This window comes from Gasterosteus aculeatus, chromosome 4 (genome assembly GCF_964276395.1).
Source record: "Gasterosteus aculeatus chromosome 4, fGasAcu3.hap1.1, whole genome shotgun sequence".
NCBI classification, from domain to species: Eukaryota; Metazoa; Chordata; class Actinopteri; order Perciformes; family Gasterosteidae; genus Gasterosteus; species Gasterosteus aculeatus.
The window spans coordinates 25634341-25658281 of NC_135691.1; the positions used below are offsets into that span (position 1 = coordinate 25634341).

General features: G+C 42.5%; 1 protein-coding gene across 1 annotated transcript in view; it reads left to right on the forward strand.

Annotated features, from left to right (window-relative positions):
• Nucleotides 1–1165: 1165 nt before the first annotated feature.
• The window catches only part of rerg (RAS-like, estrogen-regulated, growth inhibitor), a 28776-nt gene continuing 6000 nt past the window's right edge, over nt 1166–23941 (forward strand). The window contains exons 1-3 of the mRNA XM_040174821.2: nt 1166–1529; nt 7004–7139; nt 22040–22096. Coding sequence (XP_040030755.1) covers nt 7079–7139; nt 22040–22096 — 118 coding nt within the window. The 5' untranslated portion in view covers nt 1166–1529; nt 7004–7078. The remainder of the gene's footprint in view (nt 1530–7003; nt 7140–22039; nt 22097–23941) is intronic.

Here is a 23941-nt window from a genome sequence, read left to right on the forward strand (position 1 = left end):
GTGATCCTTGATCAAAAGTTCAGAACTCCACAAACCTTTCTGTAACTTATTGAATTCATGAGTCATTGTGAGACATGTATTAATGTATTCATAAAATAATGAATTTGGTCATTGAAGCAAATTTGACCAAAAGAAACATTTTAAACGACCTCTCTTGTGAGTAAAGAGCCTGAAATACGTTTAGATCAGAGAGTAAACATGATTAAATAAATACCCTAAGTTGTAAATCGTATTTTGGACGCAGCCATGTGGCAGTACAGCGCTGTCCCATTCCCATTTACACCTTTTAAAGCCCTCACAGACTCTCACACTTACTAGGTGACGGTAAGAGCTCCGGGTTTTGTGTTTATGGGGGACATTGGGATTGGTACTTTAAATGTAGTTTGCAATGCATGTTTTAATGTCAGCTCAAGACTTAGAAACACTTGTACATGCCTTTATAACTAGTAGGCTAGACTATTGTAATGGTATCCTTGCAGGTCTTCCAAAAAAACCTGTCAGGCAGCTCCAGCTTGTTCAGAACGCTGCTGCTAGAGTTCTAACAAAGACCAAAAAATGTGAGCACATTACACCAATTCTTAAATCCTTACATTGACTCCCAGTATGTCAGAGAATTAATTTCAAAATCCTACTGCTCACATATAAATCACTACATGGTTTAGGGCCAAAGTATATCACTGATATGCTTCCACTACATAAGCCTTCAAGATCACTAAGATCTTGACACCAATCTGTTAGTGATTCCCAGAGTAAATACAAATCATGGGAAAGCATCATTTAGTTACTACGCAACAAACAGCTGGAATAAACTTCCTGAAGATTTAAGACTTGCCCCAACTCTGATCACGTTTAAAACAAGACTGAAAACTTTTATGTTCAGCTTCGCCTTCTGCTAAATTTGACCTACATTGCACTTTCAACCTCTGCCTTTAATTAAACAATTTAAATAAGATTTTAATTTATAATTTTATTTGCTGTTTTTAATTGTCTTTTAATTCCTGCATTTTATTTCACTTTATTGTATGAAATGTTATGATGTGAAGCACTTTGAGTCTGCCTTGTGTATGAAAAGCGCTATACAAATAAAATTGCCTTGCCTTGCCTAAATCATTGCAATTAAATTAATCGAGATGGTTAATCTGGTGTAATACCTCTTCCTGTCCTTAGAGGCCGCTCTTCTCCCTCGGTACGTGGATGCAGCGGCATGCAGCGGCAGTCCGGTCGGAGGCAGCAGAGCGACGGGAACTTCAGCAGCTCTGCTCCGTATATCTCCACCCAGCCTGCGTCTGAGGGACTCATTCATCTCCGTCTGAGCGGCTGCTCGGTCCGACTGCATCCGCCCCCCCCCCCCGCCTCCGTCTGTCCATCCAGCTGTTTTATATCCCCTCCATTCATCCAGCGGCGCGTCCGCATCTGCGCCCGGGAAGGACAGACGCATCAATTGGAAAACCGCAGACCTGGCAACTTTTCTCTCCGAATTGATCAGCGTTTGATCACCGGGAGAGTCTTCCTCATTCAGCGGTCGCCCGGTGAGTCTCTCTGTCGTTGTCTGCGCGTAAGACGCGTCCCCTCTGGACACGGTGCCGTATCCCTGTGGTGTGGGAACGATCCAACCTGCTGGCAGTATCCATTTCTCTCACTGCATAACAATATATTTATATCTGTTGATTTCTAAATATGTCACAAACGACAGTTGTTCAGTTACCTTTGTTTTTAAAATATCTCAGGTGAACAATTATGTAGAATAAGTATTTTCAGTCGTTCTCTTTTATCAGTTTTCTGTGATGCAATCACCAAAGTGAAACTCCACGTTGAGTTTTTCTGACCCTGGTGCTCGACCCCCCCTCCACCGTGCCCCTCCAGTTTCGAGGACATAATTGGTATTCACACTGACTGTTGCGTAATAGCCCGCATCTCAATAGGATTTATGGTCAGCCGAAACATCCTACACCAGTGCTTGCCAAACCGGGGTGCCGAGGACTCCCGGACTCCACAAGGATGTTGTAGCTGGGATACCAACTAAAATGAGGATGGAGGGAAGAAAGACTTCAATTTCCTTCGAAACAACAAGTTACATCCATATGAAAGATACAACTTTCATATTGGCTCCAATGAAGGGAAATGTTAATAACTTGATAAGGACATTTACTACATGGTTTTGCTATCATGGAACAATGTATCTGAACTTTGATTGAATGCAAATGCAAATTCATTTGCAGGAACTCATCCGGTTACCTAAAACTACACTTTCACTGTTCCACTTCTGTTATTTAACTTGAGTAAAACTTTCTTCTTCAACTTGCATCAAGGAATATTCTAAATTGTTGTATTTCTACAGCTACTTAATTAAACGATTGGAATACATCTCAAAATGCGGGTGACTCATAGAAAGGCGTGTTTTCTTCCTATCGATGGCAGAGAAGGAATACATCTTTTCAGGCAGGAGTGCTTGTGATGACCAAGTTGGACCAAATTGGTCCAAAGGGTTTCAGCGTGAGGGCGCTCTGACAGAGACCGCTCACCTCTGGATGAAGACACGGGCGGTGAGTCCGGTGGCAGTGCAGCAGTTTACTGCGTACCCGCTGATGACAGACCTGTGGCCTGCAGGCTTTCTATAGCTCGTGGTGGAGCATGTTCTCCTCCCATGCTTTGGAGCTCGGCCTGTAATCAGCCTGAACCACAGGGGCAGCACCACCCAGATTTATTTCTCAGGGTAAAAATGAGGGAAAACGCCAGCTGGGCACACAGCGGAATAAAACAAATGTGTCCAGTTTGACAGTTTGGATGGGGTCCCTGTAGAGCAGAGTGTGTCAAAAAAAGAAACATAATAGACAGGAGGCATAAGGTTAATTGATAATCCAGGGTGCGGAATTCGAACCATTGATTGAATGCATTTTCACTTTCAGTCTAAAAAGCAGCATCAGTTCCTTTTCAGTCATACAGCAAGTTATTTGGCACGACTTATCCTCAGTTTGTACCGCATCAGTGGTCGCACATTTCTGCCCTGGATTTTATATAGCTGGTCCATAGTTATTTTTAGATTTGAGTGTGTCACTGTGACGATATGTGTAGGTGTGCATGTATTGTTTTGTAGACCTTTTCAAATTCTTACTACAGTTTGTCTTTTGCAATATTGTGACTCATTTCAATAAATGTAGAGAGACTACTGAGGTGTGTGTGCAAGAGAGAGAGAGAGAGAGAGAGAGAGAGAGAGAGAGAGAGAGAGAGAGAGAGAGAGAGAGAGAGAGAGAGAGAGAGAGAGAGAGAGAGAGAGAGAGAGAGAGAGAGAGAGAGAGAGAGAGAGAGAGAGAGAGAGAGAGAGAGAGAGAGAGAGAGAGAGAGGTGGTGGGTGGAGTGGGCGGATGCCATAAATGGCAAAATGTGAAGAAGAAGGAGCGTGTCGGTGGGGCGACACTGCTTGTGCGTGTATTCCTCTTCCTCCCCTCTCTCGCTGGTGGTTTCCTGCTGCTCCGCGGTAGAAGGAGGGGAACAGATGCTTTTGTGCGTGTGTGTGTGTGTGTATCTGTTGTACAAGCTGTTTGTGTAGATTTCTTCTATTCCGTTCATATTCTTACATCTTACACAATCTATTCCAAACAATGACTGAAGACATTCCTTCTGCCTTTGTTCTTTGTCTCTTTAGGGCGAGTCAACCTCATACTTCATCCTTTTGTCGCATTGCTCGTGTGCTTCACCCTTGTGGATGTCCGGGCAAATGATGAGAAAACACCGTACAGCGACCCACTCATTTTGGAGCCAACATTAGAGTCAGGCAGAAATTGGCTAAGACGTGGGAGTGGTGGAGGAACCAACAGAAAAATAGACCACTCCTAAGCTGAAGAATTTTCTCTTTTTGTAACGAATGGGTCAACATTTAGGGAAATGTGTTCTTTTCCATTCCTTGGCGAGTATAAGATGAGATAAAACGACTCTCATGCTGGACTACGAGCCAACTAAGTTGGAACAAACTGCAGCTTCTTCGATGTTTCTAGCCACGACGAGATGGCTTTGTCTCTTGTCGGTTTGGGCCAAAAATTACCTCAAATGTAACAGGCACAGTTGTTGCTCTCCTGTCGATGGCCTTAAGCAAAGTAGTCCCGGAAAAAGCTAATTTTCAGGCTCGTCCCTGCATTCATTACACAGGCTTTAATGTTCTACTCTGATTGGCTTATGTGAGAAATGTAGTCCTCAAGCCGCGGACGGTATATTCTAGTGAACCTTCATGTGACATGAATGGATTTTATCTTTGTTATTTACTTGTCGTAGTTGTGGCCTACACTGCACCGTTGACAACTGATTTGCCTAAGGGGGAAAAAAGTGAATCACAATCTAAAAAAGGCTTAGAAACCTCGAACTACGCTAGCAAGCCAGAACAGAATGTTCCTGTTGTCATTCTTAGTACCATGAGAACATCCTTGGGGTTTGGCGCTCTGTTTTGACTATGTTGTCTGGTTGGCAGAATCCACATTAATCTTGATAAAAAAGAACGAAATTCAAAAAAAACGCTGACGGCTGCCACGATGGCCCCTGGTGAGAGAGAGAGAGACGCAGTGATGGATGATCAACCTGCGCTTGAGGTACACTGCCAAACCATACATGGGCATGTGTGTGGTGGTGTAAAAAAATGGAAATCGTTGGCTTAAATAAGTGCGAGCTGCAGAGGATGAGGAAACAAAGTGTTGGAAGTTTGCCACTTCAAGCAGTGTGAAGCTGGCTGACATGTCTCTGGCACACACAAACACAAACACACTTCTCAGCTTTGATGTAATCAGGGAGGGTGCGCTGAACGTCTGTTTTCAGTTGTTTTCTCTCATTCTTCTTACTGTATCTCATTTCAACCAACGGAGACTAACACGGATGAGGGAAGAGATTTTCACGACAGCCACCGATGATCATTCCTAAAACACGCTGCATTATACATCTTTTCTTCAAATATCTTGATATATGTCTTTTGATACTTTTGTAACACAGATACAATTGAAAAAATGAGCAATTACTGTTAGCTTTGCATTGCCAGACAAGACAAACTGAAAGACGTCAATATGTTTTATGATAAAAAATAAATATATAATTAAATTGGGTGATAAGTTAGCAAATAGAAACCTAGATTCTGAACTTTCTGGCAGAAGCAATCTGTATCGTGGCTGTATCGCCTGAACATTCAGTAAACAGCGCTAACCTTTAACTCCAAATACACAAAGACTTCTGTCCCAACTGGCAACCATAACAACTCTCGGCATGAAACCACTACACGACCAAGTGTGTTTTGTGTTTTCTTCTAAGTAATAGTAAAGCACAAGTTATTCATTACCATGGGGTTTTCCCTGCGTTTCGGCTGCATTATGTACGTGTCAGGTTGACAGGCGTGTTAACGTAATGTGCTGGTCAGGATTTTCTGTGAGTCTGCAGCACAGAACAGTTCCTGAGGAGGTTTACTTCTGCTGCGGTTCAAATCCATAACCCTTCATTTTGCAAACACGTTTCCCCATCAAGGGAGTGCTGCTCCCACCACTGAATACATCCACAACACTCACAAGCCCTCTGTTTGTGTTGTTGCGTTATCTCCGTCAGACCTGCTGCTAATTGGACACGCCCCATTCTGCAGCCACGCTATCCCAGCATTCTTTAGGAGTCATTCACAGTTAGATGTCATTCAGATTCTAGTTGTTGTCAAGATATTTTGGCCAAAACGGTGTAAGTTGGATGAAAAAGTGTGTTTGAGGCAGAGGTTTAGAATCAATTACCCGGGGAGATAACGTCTACTGGGGCGGCACGGTGGCGTGGTGGTTAGCACTGTTGCCTCACAGCAAGAAGGTCCTGGGTTCGATTCCACCCAGTGGCCTTTCTGTGTGGAGTCTGCATGTTCTCCCCGTGTCTGCGTGGGTTCTCTCTGGGTTCTCCGGCTTCCTCCCACAGTCCAAAGACATGCTCTGGGGATCAGGTTAATTGGGGACTTTAAATTGCCCGTAGTTGTGTGAATGTGAGTGTGAATGGTTGTATGTCTCTGTGTTGCCCTGCGATTGGCTGGCGACCAATCCAGGGTGTACCCTGTCTATCGCCCGAAGTTGGCTGGGATGGACTCCAGCCCCCCCGCGACCCTGTGTGCAGGATAAGCGGTCTGACAATGGATGGATGGATGGATGGATAACGTCTACTGTTTTCATACTAAACAGACCTGCGCTTGGTTGTTTTAATGGGCTGCAGTCGTGTCTCTCTTTGGAATGACTTCAGCGCATAGCGTGCGTTATTCTACACTCCCCTGCTCTCTCTGTGGAAAAATATCCAAACAAGGATTTATGAACCACTTAGTTCACATAAATACGAACAGAAAATGTAACAAACATGACTAACTCAACGTTTAGTGCAGTCAAATAAGGGCTGAATAAATATAAGGACAATGGTAACAATACAATTTTCAGATACCAACTACATTACCGTACAAAATAAACAGGCACAGAATTATATTAGTGGTCATTTTGTGTTCATTCTTGATTTATTTAATTAGTCTGCTTGAAAATGACTATTCAAACAGGTTGTTATCATTATTTCAATGTGAAATGATATGCAATCAGCCCTCACGTGTACAAGACACGATAGATTTATAAAAGGTACCATGAATGTCTCTTCTTCTCAGTTGAGAATTACGTTTTAAAAAGTAGACACGTTTCCCTTAGAAGCATACTTTAACTTACATATTTAAGGCCACAGTTAAGTTTGCTGCAAGCCGCATATGGACCAAACTAATTTGTATGACACGAAATGTAACTATGGACTCTTTTCAGTCCAGTCATTCAAAGCATGATGCCTCTGCTAATGAAAGTCCTCCATTTGGACGACATTGAGAAATCACTGTATGACTTTTATGAATGGTGGTGGGAGCTAAAAGTAGCAATACTGACAGAAAGGAAAATACATGTATAACATCTAATGCCATAGAACTGGGCCTAAGAATGAAAATAACAAATGCATTGTGACATTCAACCGATCCATCATGTTTCCTCAGACGCTGCAAGGATGGCTGGCTGACCTCGGAGCTCACCGATTGGTCCGTTGATCTTTGCTGGCCCCAGCTGCCGTCATGGCCAAAAGCCCAGAGGTGAAGCTGGCCGTCTTTGGCAGAGCAGGGGTGGGCAAGTCAGGTAAACATCTGGATTAAGTGTTCAAATAAATTGGAGTTTGTTAACGTCGTAATCTCAAAAGTCTCTAAATACGACAATTTGTCTTTGACTGAAAACTTTCACGGTTTCAAAGTGGTACTATTTCCAGATACAACATGTGATAGACATACACTTTACCTTTGGGGAACTGCAAGTTTCATGGTGTGCTTTACCCATTTCGGCCTCGATGCTTTCCTCAACCATCATGTCAGGTTTTTTTTTATACCTGCCATGATTTGTCCTCATGCTTTTGTTTGCGCAGTCAGTCTTACCGCGGGAGGTTGTTTGCGTTCTGGCTGAAAACACTCTCTACCCAACAGATTAGTCCGTTGAGTCATCATCATTTGGTTTCGGCATTCCTCTCCAAGCTACGTTACCTCGGCCGGGGCCCTTTATGTTTTCTCCGGTAGCTAACTCGATAACACGGGCCATATGTTTCCTGCTGGCGGCAAATCAAGAAGGATGGCCTCGGCAAAGCAATCAGCTGTTGGAAAACATACTTTTGATATCTCCGCCATATTGAATGAGGACATTAAAATGCCTGAGGAGGTCAACTCAAGTACTGTACTGCCAAGTATAACGACTGCAGAGTTCATAATCTGTGTGGCTGGAAACAGTAATGCCAAACATGTCTGATGTGAGACAGTGAAGATCCCTGGACTGAAAAGCGCACCGTTGGTCCTTAGCGTCTCCTCCTCACAATGAATCCCGTCTTTCAACTTGATCCGTTGTCAGCTGCCCTGATCTTTCACCACCGCTGCCATTTATTATTTTTCTTCCCGCTGTTTTATCTGTGATTTCCTGATGTGTGGCCGCTAACCTTGTGTTCTTCAGTTTACAATACTAAAAGTGATTGAAAAGGTTATTGTTCAGGCTTATAGCACTGCAAAGCAGAGCATGTTTGCCAAATAAATTTGCTATTTGCCTGCCGGAAAGTGGCCTTCAATACCAACTCTCTTTTCACGTGAATTCATGCTGGCCTGCAGTTACCCGATCCTTTCCAGTCAACCCATACTCTTTTTAATGCGCAAGAACAGCCACACAGCAGGATGGTAGTCAGTGTTGACACATCTGACGCCACATGTAGCCCTGGGGAACCCTTCAACAATGAACGGCCCTAATCTAAACATAGTCCCCCAGTGCAAGCCCAAGGATGCTAATGAATCACCCTTCCCTCCAATGGGTCGGTCCAAACACCCCGACTTCATGCACAATATAAAAAAAATGTTTTGAACTTTCTGGTATGTTGGAGCGAGTGCTGTTCTTTGGTTAATGCATCTTCATTTGTTGTACTTTCCCTTCCTGCTATATACGCAGTAACATGCCTATTATCTAAACAGAGGACCACAGTTCAACCTGCCACTAACGTGTCCAAGAGCGAGACACAACATTCCTGCCATTTTAACTGTGTATGTGTTAGATATTCCTCCCGTGATAACCAAATTACATGAGATATGATAGAGCTAGAAGGTGCTGAGAGGACTTGTTGAGTTAGTTGGACTTATTTGTGCTTTGGTGGTGATCATTCAGATCCAGAAGCAGTTTGCTCTCCTGCTGGGTGGAAAGAATGTGTTCCTAACAAGCAGGAGCAGACTTGCTGGGTGCCTTGGCGTTGTCGGGAGTTAGCTGAGCCCTTCGTGATGGTCTGACCTGGACTCCTGCAGAGCCATCCAGGCACAATAAAAGAGCAGAGTGCATTAACTCAAGGTGGTTGTTCGGGCACTCTGTAGCCTTTTTGTTTATTGACTCAGCAGAAGGAAACTAAATCTGTTTGAATTTGTCCAATTTCTGTACCAACTTGGTCTCTGCTAAACATACAGGAAGCAAATGCATGCCAATAGTTAAAACAGCTGCATTGACTACATCTGTAATACCTTTATTTTAATCTTATTGACGAGAGATCCAGACTCAATATCTGTGCTTGGAGCTTCTCTTTACCGCTAAGGTTTTCTGCACACAAAATATTAAGTTTTGAGATGAGGCGGCATTTTGTTCAATAACTAGCTATACAGTATTTCTTTCCCAGTAATGGTTCAAATAAGTGCAATAAGTGCAATGTGAAAGCTCATTTCATCGTTAATATAAATAAATGACATACTAATTATTGGCCAACCCAACAACTCCCCTCAGCTCTTTCATCTAATTTTTGGCTCATAACGTTACTTTGTTCACCCTCACCGGCTTTGTTTTGCACACTACCAATCCAGCATCAAGCAGCAAATAGACACCGTTGGTGACTAACCAATGAATGACATTAGAGGAGCATTTAGCAGCTTAAGAGTCAGATATTTCCCATAAGAGTTGGAGGTTGACCGAGACACAACTACTGAATGCAGATGTTGCATTCAACAAGATACCTCATTGCCTGCAACTGAACAAACAACCATAACTTGCAAAAACTCACATATCCTTGAAGGTTAACAAATGGCAATGCCTTCCTCGGAACATTTTTGCAATCTTTTAATAAAGTACAAAAAAATGAATCACAATAAAAACATCTTAGTCACTACCTGACTTCTATCAGATGGTGTAAAGAACTCCCCCAGCTCTTTATTGTTGTGAAAACTCTGGCACAGCACACACTCAAATATAGAGAGGGTTGGACGTCCTTTTGGGAAATTAACTTCATGGAGTGCAAAGCGCCAGCTCGTAAAACATCTCGTCTCGCCGCTCCGCAAATATTCCGCCTCCTCCCCTTGGCGTGTCTGACGGCCAGAAAGCAGAACAATAACAACGGGGTGGGCCAACATGTCTGGAAATACTACAGTCTACCACCTTCAACGCAGAGAAGGGACCATAACTCAGCCTAATGTTTGCGTCTTCCTGGAGCATGATGTAAACAGCCATTCAGAGGGCAGGCAGACAGGCAAAGGCACAAAAACAAACGGCCCTGGACGAACTGACAGCTACTGTGCTGGACTAAAGTGTGTTTCACGGTTTAGTCAACATTTTGGATGATTGGCGCGCTCACCACTTTTCACTGAACACATGTCAAACAGAGTCAGCTGATAGTGGAAAAGAAATAGAAGCGAACCGTTTCTGAAGCTAGACTAACACATTTATTATCATTGATATAATATTAGATTATTAGACGAAAGATTATCTGGATAATGGTGTGTGATGTAATATACCAAGGTTTCTTGTAAATGTTTTTTTTTTAAAATGCCTTTATCTCTGGAGGGATTGACATTGCACAAATCGTGCCCAAGACGTGCAGATAGTTTCCCTTGTTTCAATAATTTACATTCGCATAATTGTCTTAGGAACTCTAATTCGTGTTAATGTGATACAGACAATAAAGAAGCCATTATACAAGTTAACAGCAGGTTTTTCAATGTTTTTTTACGATGTCAAAGCTCATGTTGAGGACTTTCAAATAGGTTTCCTCTTGAAATATGGCACGGACCATCTTTTACACTCAAATTACTATTGCAGGGATCCCACTGCTTTTTTAATCAGCTTCCTGCAATGCCTGCTGGAGGAAATGAAAGTCCTGGAAAGTAAATCAAATAACATCAGGGCTGGCTGTGCGCGGATAGTCGCGCTGCACCACCGGCCAATTACCAGGATGCAGAGGCTCGGGGGCCGACACTCGTGCTGCTGCACATCTCGGGCCTTTGACAGCCGAGAGAGAGCAGCTGAGAAGTCGACTGGCTGTTTTGACTCCCGGTGATAACATTGTGCGTGTCGGACCGGGTGAACCGCCGAAAGCTATGACTCAGCGAATGCATTATGCTGCTGCATAAGTGCTTTTATCAGCAAGCCAGAGGCAAATTTGACTCTTTAAGATAAGAGATCCCAAAATGTTCATGAGTGGCTTTCAGAGCAAGTACAGTTATGTGAATGTAAAGTGACTTATGTGCCGATTAGGAGTGTGTTGCATAAGATTTTGGTTGAACTCTTTAATTGTGCTTATTTGTTCAGATTGTGTTGAGTTAGTATATTCAGGGCATTGCAAAACCAATTGACAAAACCATCTGAAGTTATTAATTCCTTAGTTCAGAGTTTAATTCAAAGCGTCCTGGAATACAGAAAAATGACAGAGAGAAAGAAATGTCATGGACATCAGCGTTAGGCACCACAAAGGGTGTTTTCATAGCTTTTACAATTTCGTACAATTTCAAATCGACAATTAGCAGCGTTTTGGGGATTGAAGCAATAACAAAAGCAGTCGCAATCCTACCAATGCTGCACAATAATACTAACTTGTTAACAACAATGGACTATAATGTAAAAGGAATCGCTTGTAAGAACAAACCCACTACGAATTCAACCCTGCAGTTATAAAAAACGTGTTTTGGTTATCTTTTGGTTTAACACTCAACGTTAATGTTTCTGTTGACCACTCTCATCTCTGCTTCCAGCCTCAGCTGTTTTCAGTAGAGAAGACCACCACTGCAGGAAAGACAAGCCTGAACTTTGAGTTTTTAGATCAGCATATAGTAAATGATAAAAGAAGAATGATGGATTGCAAGGATCTATATTAGCTAGTTGCACCAATGGAGACAAATTGATTAGTAGGCTGATACATAATCTGTAACAGAAAACAATTGAATGTAATGATGAGTAAATTATTTAAATCTTGATGGATTAAACTAGTTGTGTACTAAAAATTCTGAAAGCTTTAATGTCGTTCAGATGTAGGAATTGTTTAGCTGCATCTCACTTCCTTCTTTGTTAGGGCAACACGCTCATCTGAATGATAAAAGGTTAATTTAGCCTTGAAAATGAGCTCTGCAGAAGTTATCGTCAGGTAAATGTTGTGATCCCTATTCACCCACGCAGTTGAGCCAGCCAAGGCAGAGCTGCAGCTTCAAACACCTGTCAAATGATCAATTAACTAGGACAACATAGCCAAATCGTTTCTGTATTTACTCAAAGATAATTGGTGTGAATGCAAACACGGTTTTCTGCACACAGAAACTGCCTGATGAAATGACAGCAAATTGACTTCGCACTTAGCCTCGCTGAGTTAGTGGAAGTTAGCTTCCAACTGTAGCAAACAATGAACATGAACAGCATTTCAAGCAATATACATGAACGCTCCGTCTTCTAAATGGAGTGGGAATAAGAAAAAGCTTGACTAGTCCTACAACACTTTATCAACATGTTGGCATCAACTTCGCGAGCACGTTTGAACACCAACATTAGCATTTAGCCATGTACCGGTACATGGCTAAATGCTAAATGTTGGCCAACAGCTAGCTGTAAGCTTGCAAGCAACTAGCTGCTTCTGGATGAACTCAGAACCTACCAGGGTCTTCGTTTTGGACAGACAGATGAAAGATATAAATTGTATTTATTTATTTCACAGATCAACAGACTGACTAACTAGTGACACTTTTTGATTGGCAAGTAAACTAGTCTCTCTACTGCTGCAGCCTGAAAGACCCAAACTCACTTAAAGCAACGGCCCAAGCGCCCCGTGACAATTAATGCTCCGTCTTTCAAATGTAGATACAACACAGTCCACGGGGATCAATAATGCATACGTTCTTCTTTTTCTTAAAATGGATAAATTAAGTACTTAATTGTATTGGGTGGAAATGTCAGGACCTCAAAAACTGAACAGAATGAGGCTTCTCTAGAATCATTGCCAGTCTTTGGCTAAGTACAACCACGTTTGAATTTAGTCATTTTTCATTTTAAACAGTGAATTTTGTAGTAGTAGTAATATTATTTTATTCTTATTTGTTTCTATAACAAAGCACTCAGCTTTTCATTCCTTTAGCGCTTTACAAAGATACAAAAAGATACTGCACAGGAAAACTCTCCAAAATTGTAACATGGTTGTCATAGAGGTGTCAAAGCAACCTGATGCACCTCATTGGTATTTCAAAACCTGCGTCACTTCTGTCAACGTGCCCACATCGCTCGTCTTTCTCCTCTCCTCCTCCACTTCCTCCTCTCAGACCAATCATCTTATATTTTCCCATTCAGCACACACACCTACACACACATGTTCCACCAAAGAAAGGATGTATTTTTGGAGTGAATGTTCTGTTCCTGTAGTCAGTGTAAATATCAGCAAATTAATCAGCGGTCCCTAAACACGCACTCAGACGCATGGAGGCCCATGAGGGGAATTACTCTGTCACAGGAAGATTTCCATCCATTTCGTCGGTTAAATTATTTTTAGTGCGCACCTCCGCCTCTCCTGGGCCTCCACTCGTTGTCCACTCAGCACGCTGCTGTCCTCGGTCCAGTGGGTGAGTCACTCGCTATTTCCCCCTTTGATTTTATACCGCCATTATTGTCTGGCCATTAGCAGCACATTTTAAAATGTCATAATAGATCTATTAAGTTTTTTTCTATTGCTTCTGAAGGCACGTTATCAGCAAATGTTCAGGTTAATGTTTAATATTTAGGGCCACGTGTTTAATTTATTCAGCACTGTTCCATCCCATTTTAAAACCTTTTTTCTCCTCCTCAGGTCAGCTATGTAACGTTCCGCTTTCCTATTAATCTCCAGACGTTCATTCATATCACAGCGTTTGGAGTCCCGCAAACCACATCAGCCCAGACTGTCCTTGAATTGAATAAAAAGGACAGCATTATTGACGTCATAACAGTATAAAATCCTTCTTACCCAGCTTAACTTTAATGGAAGCACTGATCTTTGATCAGCTTTTGATTGTGGCCACAAGTCATCTTAGAAAAGGGCAAAAACAGTAAAGAGGGTTATTTTCCAGTGTTTAAAACAACTAAGTAGCGTTGTCTACGATTGTGGTGAGAGTTTCCTGTCAAACTCTGCCATGTTTTCTGCCTCTGCAGTTTGAACGGGGTTGCGTCGAGCCTTCATGGTGAAACGAGAGGATTCCTCCGTATTTCCCAGCTGCTCTCTGCACACAGAGCGTTGCCCTTACGTGCGTAATCACAGTGACAATCTCCCTGAGGTGTGGTTGCCACAGCACCTCGGCCCTTATCCGCCTCACAGATAGTTCTCCATTAATAGCGTCGCTGTGGTATTGTTAGTTGCTAAAAAAAAAAGGGATGAATGCAGTGTTAGATTCCACGCGCCCTTCCCGGTCTAACTGCAAGCTCCCGTCACAAGATGTGAAATCAAAGCCTTGCCCGAGGAGAATGAGCCTCCCTCCCCGTGTCTCTGCCATTGTGTGTTCATGGTCCGACCTTTGCCGTCATTCAGAGGGAACTTGATCCGTATATGACCGATGTCAGTTTATGTCCAGCTCCAATACTTTAAACGACACGGCTCTTGTGGTGGTTCAATTTTCTCTTGGCTGCTATGCTGTTTCTCGCTTTTTCCCCCCAAAAGCTGTTCTTCTATGTTTGACATATGTTGTGGTGATCTTGCACCACCTGTTCCTCTCCATGAACAATGTCAGATGCATTTTTATAAAAACGAATTGTCAATGGCCTTGCATTGATTCTAAAATTGAAAGTGCTGATGGCTAAATCTGACAAAGATAATTGCTATGCCTGTAATAACACTGTAATTATAAGTGACACGAGAGAGAAATCCTTTTTCATGATGCGATTCCATGATGTTGTCCATCCCCCGTGGTCATTTCCCAGAGGGTGAGCTACTCGGAAGAAGGAAATAATTTAATTAAGTCAAATCGTCAGTGCAGTTTTTATTTAATTATGGTGAGGACTCGATAAAAAAAACTATGGTTATACATTTTGTGAGAGGGGTAGTTATCAACAACATACAAATGGCCTCGTGATGGACAGTCATATTTCTGGTAACGTGAAAGATGAAAGTGCAATATTTTCGTATATTTAGATATTTTCAGCTCTGGTTTTGTCTCCACCAACTCCCCATCAGCAGCCCACCTTGTTTACCGGATGGCAACTTTGTCTGCCCTTTGGTGCTAAACATGTATACTGTACAATGTGTAGATAAGCTGCTTTTGCGAAAGAATGAAAGAATACAACAAAAGCAGAGAGAGGGAATTGAAAACAGCAAAGTTTAGAGTGCTCTCTAAAGCTGAGGGGAAGTGCAGAGTCGGGCGATCATCGGTTCATCTTTCACACCGCTGAAACCTGCAACAGTTGTTGAGATGTAAAAACTATTAGGTATTTAAGACAAAGTGTGTGTTTATGTTGACTGCAACCCAATGCAAATAATACCAGCTAATCTAATTTCACGGCTCATGATTGCAGAAAATCCCTGAGCATTAGACATTCATAGAGTAAATTGTACTCGCTGAGGAGGGTGAAACACTGCTGCTCACTGATTCGTTTCAGTTTTATTTATTATGCATTAGACTAGAGGCGGCAAAACCGTTTTAGCAGCTATCTTATCACGAAGAGCGTGTGTTTACTGCACAACATTCGACCGGTATGATGTCTGATATTAAGAGCAATGCTTTCATTTTTCACGGCTTATCGTAACCAGCTCAAGTGATAATTTGAGCAGTTGGGATATTAGATGGAAATTGCGTGGGATTAAAAAGGGTTCATGCAAAACCCCTCAGCTCTCGAGGGTGGTTCATTTATAACATGTAGTTTGTTGTTGACAAAGATAGGCCTAATTATGAATTATTCCATGGCTAATCAAGTGTGGCAGAAAATGGAAAATTGGCCCATTATTCTCAGAGGAGCATTTGCTCTGTTTATGTCTGACATCTCATTCGTTTAAATGATGTGTGACAACCAGGAATCTGCAACACTCAGCCACTAATGAGTTTACCGCGCAGGCATCTGGAAGAAAAATGTCTTGCTAATAATTGAAACATGATCTGGCGAATAAGAGCAATGGGGAGATTTTCTTGAAGTACAACTGCTTTCTGGAAAAATATATTGTTGATCAAGGATGCGTGTTACTCACATCTCTTATCTTCTGATCAACGTAAGTGGTAAAGAGCTGCATTAGGGTCACATGGGTAGTCAAATTCTTGAGGCGCGACTAAGTAGCTTGAAAAGCAATGACTCAACAAAAGAAGGGGGTGAAGCAGAAAGCTGATGACTCAATTGATTATCTGCTAGGACCTCTTAGCTGTACTGTTACTAAGGCTTATGTCCTCTTCATGACCAACATGTTAAAGAGGTAGACAAAAGCAGTTGTTTCATTTCTAACAGATGAGTTTTTGAGTTGATGAGAGGACCACTGTCATATCAGCTGCACTGTAGCCTATTAGCTAATTTGGTTGAAACGGCAATCCCCGGCTAATTATTTCATAGAACAGTCGACTTAAAAGAGAATTAACCTAAGAGGGTGCTTGCTGAAAGATATCAGTACCAACAGTGGCTGCTGGTGAGAAATGTTCTAGGAAGGGCAATCAAACCAATTTCAAATATAATATTATAAAAATGCTACTGGGTGCATTCCATATTTCAAAAACACAAATATTGACATTTTTTATAATTTAATGTTTCCATCATTTTTTCTTTCTTTTTTTGGTGCTCAAAGAGGGGGGCTCCGGGTGGGGCGACGCCCCATTGCCCCACTCCTTAATACTATAATAGATGAGAGCTCAATTATTTCTTCTTATTCTTCAATAGCATTTGGTCTGCATATGTTCAAACGTATTTTACCAATGGACTTTGTGGAGACTTTGGACTCTAATTAAAACGGCAGCATTAGTCTAATAGCAAACACACCTTAGCTCTGTGGCCTGGTGTGTACTGTTGGCACCTGTAACTCTGTAGCCACGGACTCAGTCGTTGCCATGGTGAGAGCCGTGTGGAGGCAAGAGATATACTTTCTGTATGTTTTGCACCCTTATGGTGCAATTAGTCACAAAATCACAATTTATTTTTTCAATTTAATTCAGTTTACAAGCGGTATGACGTTTAAAAGGAGGGCCAAGCGTTCTGTCTGGTAAACCTTGCAAAACCTCGAAAACCTCCAAAACGCATCTCGGGTCGTACAGTGCTGCTAGAGTGTACCAAACTGCTTATGTTAGCTTAATGTTGTGTTGACTAAACCTACACACAGGGGAAAGTACTACAGTAGATGTACTATGACCAGACATTTGGCCTTAAGTCCCACTTGACAACAGGAGGTTGTACGTTAGCAGGACATGCTAACAATATAAGCCACCTTGGAGCAGAGAAACACAGGCTTTAGACTATTCCTTACATAAAGCTACATTTCCATGAACCCTTGCACAAAAGTGAAATATTTATTCCTGATTGGCCCAGAGGGTTTCTCCATTATTCATGGCAGATGACATGTTTACTGTTGCCTTGTGTGTTATGGTTACTGTGCTCACTTTAGACTTCCCACATCCCTTCTTTAAAGGGTATTGGTTCAATCCCAGAATAAATGTGAATGGAGCCTGATTGGCGGGCTGTAATCTGATCTGGAAAGAGGCAGAGATGATGAGATGTCTGACATTTATATTTGGCAGGAGACAAAAATTGAATGTTTCCCCTGGCACAATATATATTTCCTTATCGTCCAAAAATCCAGTTTTTGCTATCAAGCCACTCCTGATAGGCTTGGTGTTGGTGCTTAGGGACACAGACGTTCCCCGAGGAAAGCTCTGAGACTGGGAACAGTGGCCTGACCTCCCGTTGCGGGAGTGGCTTGGGTGCTTTTGTAGCTAATCTGTTCTTATTGCTGTCACTTCTTGCTGTGTGTGAAAAAGCATGCCCATCCAACAATGTATTTACACAGGAGATAAATACAAGTGCAGCTTTCCTACAATATAGCCGAACAGAACTGTGTTTCCATCTGCTATTTAGTTTCCGCCAAAAAATAAACACTATGTTGCCAGGGCTGCAACACAGTACTTTAAAATGACCCTGGATCTGTCACAATAATAAAATATGTTAAATAAATCTATGAAAAACCTGGAAGCGACCTTCTGGTATTAATATGTTGATGCTTCACATAACATTTCTCTTATTATCCTTCAGTGGAATGATGTAATCCAGTTACACCGTGTATACATGCTGAAGCTCTGCAGATGTTCAGGATTAATGCTCGAGCTGGGACAAAATGGCTTTGATAAGCCCCACGAATTAAGTGTCCTAATTCTCTCAGTTGTCTTTCACATAGAGCGGCTTTGCAGGAAAGCATGAGATCGGGGACAAATCTATTTCGTAGAAATTCAGGCCAGCAATGACGTCTACCTCTCAAACAATACTATCAATTGTGCTTTGCAGCATCAAAGAAAAAGATATAGAGCATATTCGTATAAAAACAATGAGTGGCAGAAAAGTGTAGTTGACAGATTTCAAAAGTCCCTTTAAGAAAACTGTAGCTTCCTTTCTGTAAATACAACAGCAGGGCAACAATTGTCTTAGAACCCTAGAAAACAGCTTATGTGGTCAATAACCCCCCCACCCCCCTTTCCCATCCTTCTATTGATGTAAAACATGAGCTGAACCTGAGCTGGGGTCCTTCCATCAGATTTACAACAAGAGGATATGATCAGTCCAAATCAGAAGACTTGTTTGGTGAGACCTCATCTTCATTATGATAGAGATTCAATTCATGAAGTAACTCAAGCCGGTGAGAACATTCACTCCTCACTGGTTTCATTGATTAAACTGCTGCTACTTTTCTAGTTCTACTGTTATGTGCTTATTCAGCCCCAGTCTAATAACTTCCCCTTACAGTCTCATCTGCACAACTGGCCCGTACGATATGACCTGACGTGACATGAACACGAAAGGTATACAACTTGATCGCAGCTGCACAGCTCTGGGAGAGCACTTCATGTCAGCCAGGAAAGAGGTATTTTTGTGGCCGAAGAGAACCAAAGAGCAGCGGGAGTTGTTGTGGGTAATCAATAGAGACTGTTCACTGAGTAACACAGCGGCGGCTCAGATTGGCCAACCCTAATTGCTTTAGCTTTGTTTGCAATTAGTCCAACATTCTGCTGCCAATGTGATTAGGTCACTTTGGACAAAAGCGGCTTTAGACAAACACCTCCCGCAGATGATGTGTTAGACATAAATTTGAAAACTCAACAGTCCTCCATCCTTCCACTCAGAGCGGGCGGGTGAAGTCTGGGCTGAAGAATTTAACAAAATTAGAGCAATGTTCTTTGGAAAGAGTTATGGCGTCAGTTTGGGCGCTTCATTGCAGAATTGAGGTTGATTCCAAAAAAACACTTATTTGCATAATGTATTCTGACACATTGCGCGTAAGACTGACCCGGATCAACGCCTGCATTTCCCAAAAGCATCTCAGAGCACTTTTCCAAGATGGCAGCAAGAAAACACCATGTTCTGTTAACCACTTGTCTCCCACCAATGCATGATCTATGAGGCTCATCAGGATAGTCAGTGGAAATGTTTCTTATTTGCCTCCATGTTGAAAGTAATTACTGCACCACTAACGTTATGGTCGTGCAGCGTTGCACAATGCGTCATCTCCCGTGGTTATTCATCAGTTTTAGAGTTTCGATTTGTGTTACTAACCATGTATTAAACTAACGTTACTGCGTGTTTTCAATAGTTTTGGCACCTTTGCAAACAAACGTGCACTGTGATGGGAAAACTTCTTGTTCGCCTGTCATTAGATACCTGTAGTTGAAAATGGGTTTTGTGTTAAAAATGACATCCAGCCTTAATAGCAGCTGATTTGAAAGACAAAATCTTTGATACAATGCCTTAACGCAAACCTTTATAGGGCATGTGCTCCAGTATATAAGACATAAATCAAAAGGTGTTTCTCCATTTTAATCAGTGTAATTCGGTGATTTAAAAATAAAATTAAAAAAAAGAATGAAAGTGGTGCTGCAGGATTCCAGGGCAGCAGTAGGTACGCCTTTGACAGGTCCAATGAGGCTTCGTTTCTTTTACCAGCGCTGTTATCAGCTGTTCTCCGTCTGCACACAACGAGTGACTCTCCTTTCTTTGTGATCTGGTCAGCTAAGCGATACAGAACACATTATTCCCTCCGCAAACCTGGAGGGAATTTGGGCCACAATGTCCATATTGACGCAGGTTAACAAAGGCCCCTCTCTTCTGTGTGTACATTTCCCCGAATGGCAGAGAAAAGCAGGAGATACAGTTACCTCTAATGAGAAAAAGACTTCACACCCCATTGGTTGTTCTGTCCACCTGACATCCAAGTCACTGTGGAAGAAACAAAGCCAAATAACCTCAGTGAGAAATTCGGCAACAAGAAAAGGAAACGTTTGTGTCGGTCCGCCTGCTCAACAGCACGACAAAAGGTTATTGCTGCTGCTGGTCTGCGCTGAGTGCCTTCATGGAATATTGAAAGTTGCGTGACACACTCTCCCTTTGCATGAAAACCCACTCGTTGTGGGAGGAAAGAAAAGGGGAAATGTGGTTCAGTCCAAAATTTGAAGGGTGGCGGAAGCCCCGCGTGTCTCTCCCTACATGTTTCATTAAATCTATTCACCGCACCAGTGAGAATGAACCGACCAACTGATGCAACAGTGTCAAGTAACTGAAATGTTTTGACTGTCACTTCAGATGTGTGAAGGACAAATTGAAACATTTTACCCCCCAGTCTCTCAGAAACCCTCAAAACCCTGAGGTCATCGACCTCACATTAAAAAGGACATTAAAAAGGCCGGAGCAAGATTGATGTGTTTTTTGCCCCTAATTTCAAGAGGCAATGCTCTTTCACTATAGTCACTTCGATTCAAGAAGCAGCTCAGCAACTTGACACGAGAGCACCGATACATGCTTGGTGTCAAAGAGGGCCACTCAGGCCTATAGGGAGGCATTCGGGCTTATAAAATCTCCCACAGAGAAACAATGGAAGCGTGAACACTCGCTTGTCACCGTGCATTAGCAAAGAATTAGCAAAAAGCTAAAAAGGTTCCTACATAGCAAACGTCTGGAAAAACACAGCGGGGCAGCCTTTTCAAGGGTAGCTGTTCAGAACGACTATGAAACACTTTGGAGTTCGTCGGACAACGAGTCTCACTAGTTCTGAACTGGGCTCTCCGAGGCTAATGTTAGCAAACTTTAGATAGACCTGTAGTCTCTTTAAAGCATAGAGGACAGGGGAAGACAGTTTGGCTAAATGCCGTACTTGCTTTCCAAGAGTGAGTTTAGTTTAAAGGTGGAGCTGGAGGTCCTAGCTTAGCATGTAATGACAGATAACAGATATTGACAGATTAGACGTTTTCCCCTCAAAGTATTCCAGCTAATATGCTAAACTCGTCTCATAAACAGCTCCACATTTCATGCACATACCTCATGTGTGTATCATGCTAGAAAGCAAAGTGTATTTTCTCAAATGTGAACTGGGTGCATGTTTGCTAATGCTCACATTAGAGCCTAAACCTTTGAACTAACACAAACCAAAAAGTAGAGAGAAAACTGAGCTGAGGCAAACGCCTCCAGCTGTGACTTCCTGTGGTTGAAGGGGAACTTGATGCTTGGACACGTATCGAATAAAAGACCGAGTATGTTTTGGGATTTTAGATGGAAAAATACAGCTGATTGGTAGGTGAATGCTTTTATGTAGTTACCTGGCTTTCCTAAAACCAGTCCACGCTTCAAATAACCCCAGAGCACACACATGGTTTGGTTCCCTTGTAACGGCCCTTCTAAATCCGTCTGAACGAACGACAAAGTAATTTCTGTGCGGCATGTTACCTGTTGATGGTAGAACATTGAGCGTGAGTCATGCTGGGGATGTTGTTCTGTTTACTTCTTCTGAAAGCTGGCACTGAAAAGAGCAGGATAATTGTCGCATAAAGGAAGAAGCTCATGCTGAACTGTGGAGAACTGATATGTTTTACCCCGAGGGCTGCTCAGATTCCGCGTAAATGATCTAGAACTGTTATAGCATTTAGATGAAATGTGTGTGTTTCGGATCTTGTGATGTCCTGGTGATTTTCCACAGCTGATTATGGAAGTAGTCATCCTGTCAGTGGATATAAGGACCACAGTCTGATATAATCAGCACCATGATAATGTCGTGAAATCTGAAAACAATATGATGTATAACAAAAACTCTTATTTGTACTCTGCAGCTTTGGTGGTGAGATTTCTGACCAGACGCTTCATCTGGGAGTACGACCCGACACTCGGTAAGACAATAAGATATCTGCTGGTAATACTTTGACCGGTGGTACTGGCATTACTGCTGCTGCTGTACCTTTGCCTACTGCAATGGATCAGTACACCTGTTGTTGCCATCAGCAATACTTTCTGCAACACTAGGCTTCACTGAGATTGTGCAAAACTACAATGGGTGACCCTCAGCCCCTACAGGGGGGAAGAAAATGATTTCAAAGCTATATGCATTTATTTGGTGCAGAAAAAGTGCTGATTCAGACTCCCAATACAAAAACATGTACATAATCCCGGTGGAGGAAATGCCAGGCAGCTTCCCTTGATATTTCCATCTCATTTGATAAGCATGAGTCTGTCGAACCAGAAATAAATCTGTGATTAAATCTCCATTAAGCTTAAACATTTTTGCACAGATTGATAAACAAGATATAACCTGTTCATTTGCACGCTTTAGATGTGCTGGCGCTCCAGCAAGGCCTTTGTGCTAATTCAATTTTTTTTAAATAATAGCGTAATATCAAATAATCCAACTCTTGCCGAAGGGGTGGACAAACACATCTACCAAGGCGCAGCACTATATCTTCCTGCATTTACAAAGATGAATTTGGCATCAGGTTTAGGAAAAGGTTTCCTAGGCTATCAGAGCAACATAGAATCGGCCTTTTTTATTCACCAATGCAGATGGAGCCACTGTAATTACAGGGAACAAAGGCATGGCATCTCCTCTGTGAGGTGCTCTTCATTTCCTGCCTTTACTTGGCAGGTCAGAGCCTCAGGATGGCTCACATAGTGCTCTCCTCAAAACCGGATCCATTTTCTGTGACACACGGTTCAGCAACTAATTTCTCACGTTTCTCCTTCTTTTCTGGAATCAATGAACTCTCTCTGTGTAAAAGCATGATTGCGATGTCGTGGCCGTTATGCACTCTGTTTCATTACACAGCACACCACTGGACGGGTAGTTGAGGCACTTTTAGCTGTTCAGGTGAAAAAGGAACGCTGATCTGGTATCAAATGTGCCGTTTTTTGTTTGGCAAAGATGGAACTCCAGGGGAGAAAACGGTTATCAACCCGTTTCCTCTGCAAAATTATCCCTCGAGGGCTTTGTTGAAGTGCAGTGTATCAGAACGGTGTGTACCAGCTTCCCACAACACGTGTACTGTATTAACGTCAAGCAGTGCACGTGATTTGGCCAGAAAAAAAGCAGAAAAGGATATGTGCGTCCTTGATTACTAGCCCTGGCGTCACAACCAGAGAAAGCACAGATGAAGTAGCATAAAGGGAGAAAAGTACAGCCGGAGGGTGTCTGCCACCAATCAGAGTGCCGGGCTTAAATTACCCATGAAGTGGTCAACTCATTATCAAAACCCTATTATGGGCACATCACGCGTGTGCATATGGAGCGCTAAACCTGCCAGAACACAAGCCTGCACTTTGTCCATTACAATGTGCCTCACAGGGTCTGCAGCTATTTATCTTCATTTATTATCTACCCATCTAGTCCTTTCATTGCAAGGTTAGGAAATCTCATGCGTTGGAGGTTTTGTTTTTGTAGAGTTTCCTCCCAACCCAAAACCCATGGCCCGGATTTAGCCGTTTTGCACATGTTCGTATAGGGCATGCACACGCTTCCCCGTCCCTGCTCTAGCACGTCTTGGGTCCGCCTGGGCAGAGGCGTCTCCTACACCTCTGATGCCGAGAACCCAAACCACATGAGCTTGCTCACACAAATGTGAAGCAGTGACCGAGCTAGAGAAATATGCACAGGGTGGCAGAAATAGCTACATAGATGTTGATTTTGTCACAAACGATCAAATATGTAAAATCTTGGGGTGGATCGTTAAAGTATTGAAGAGGAA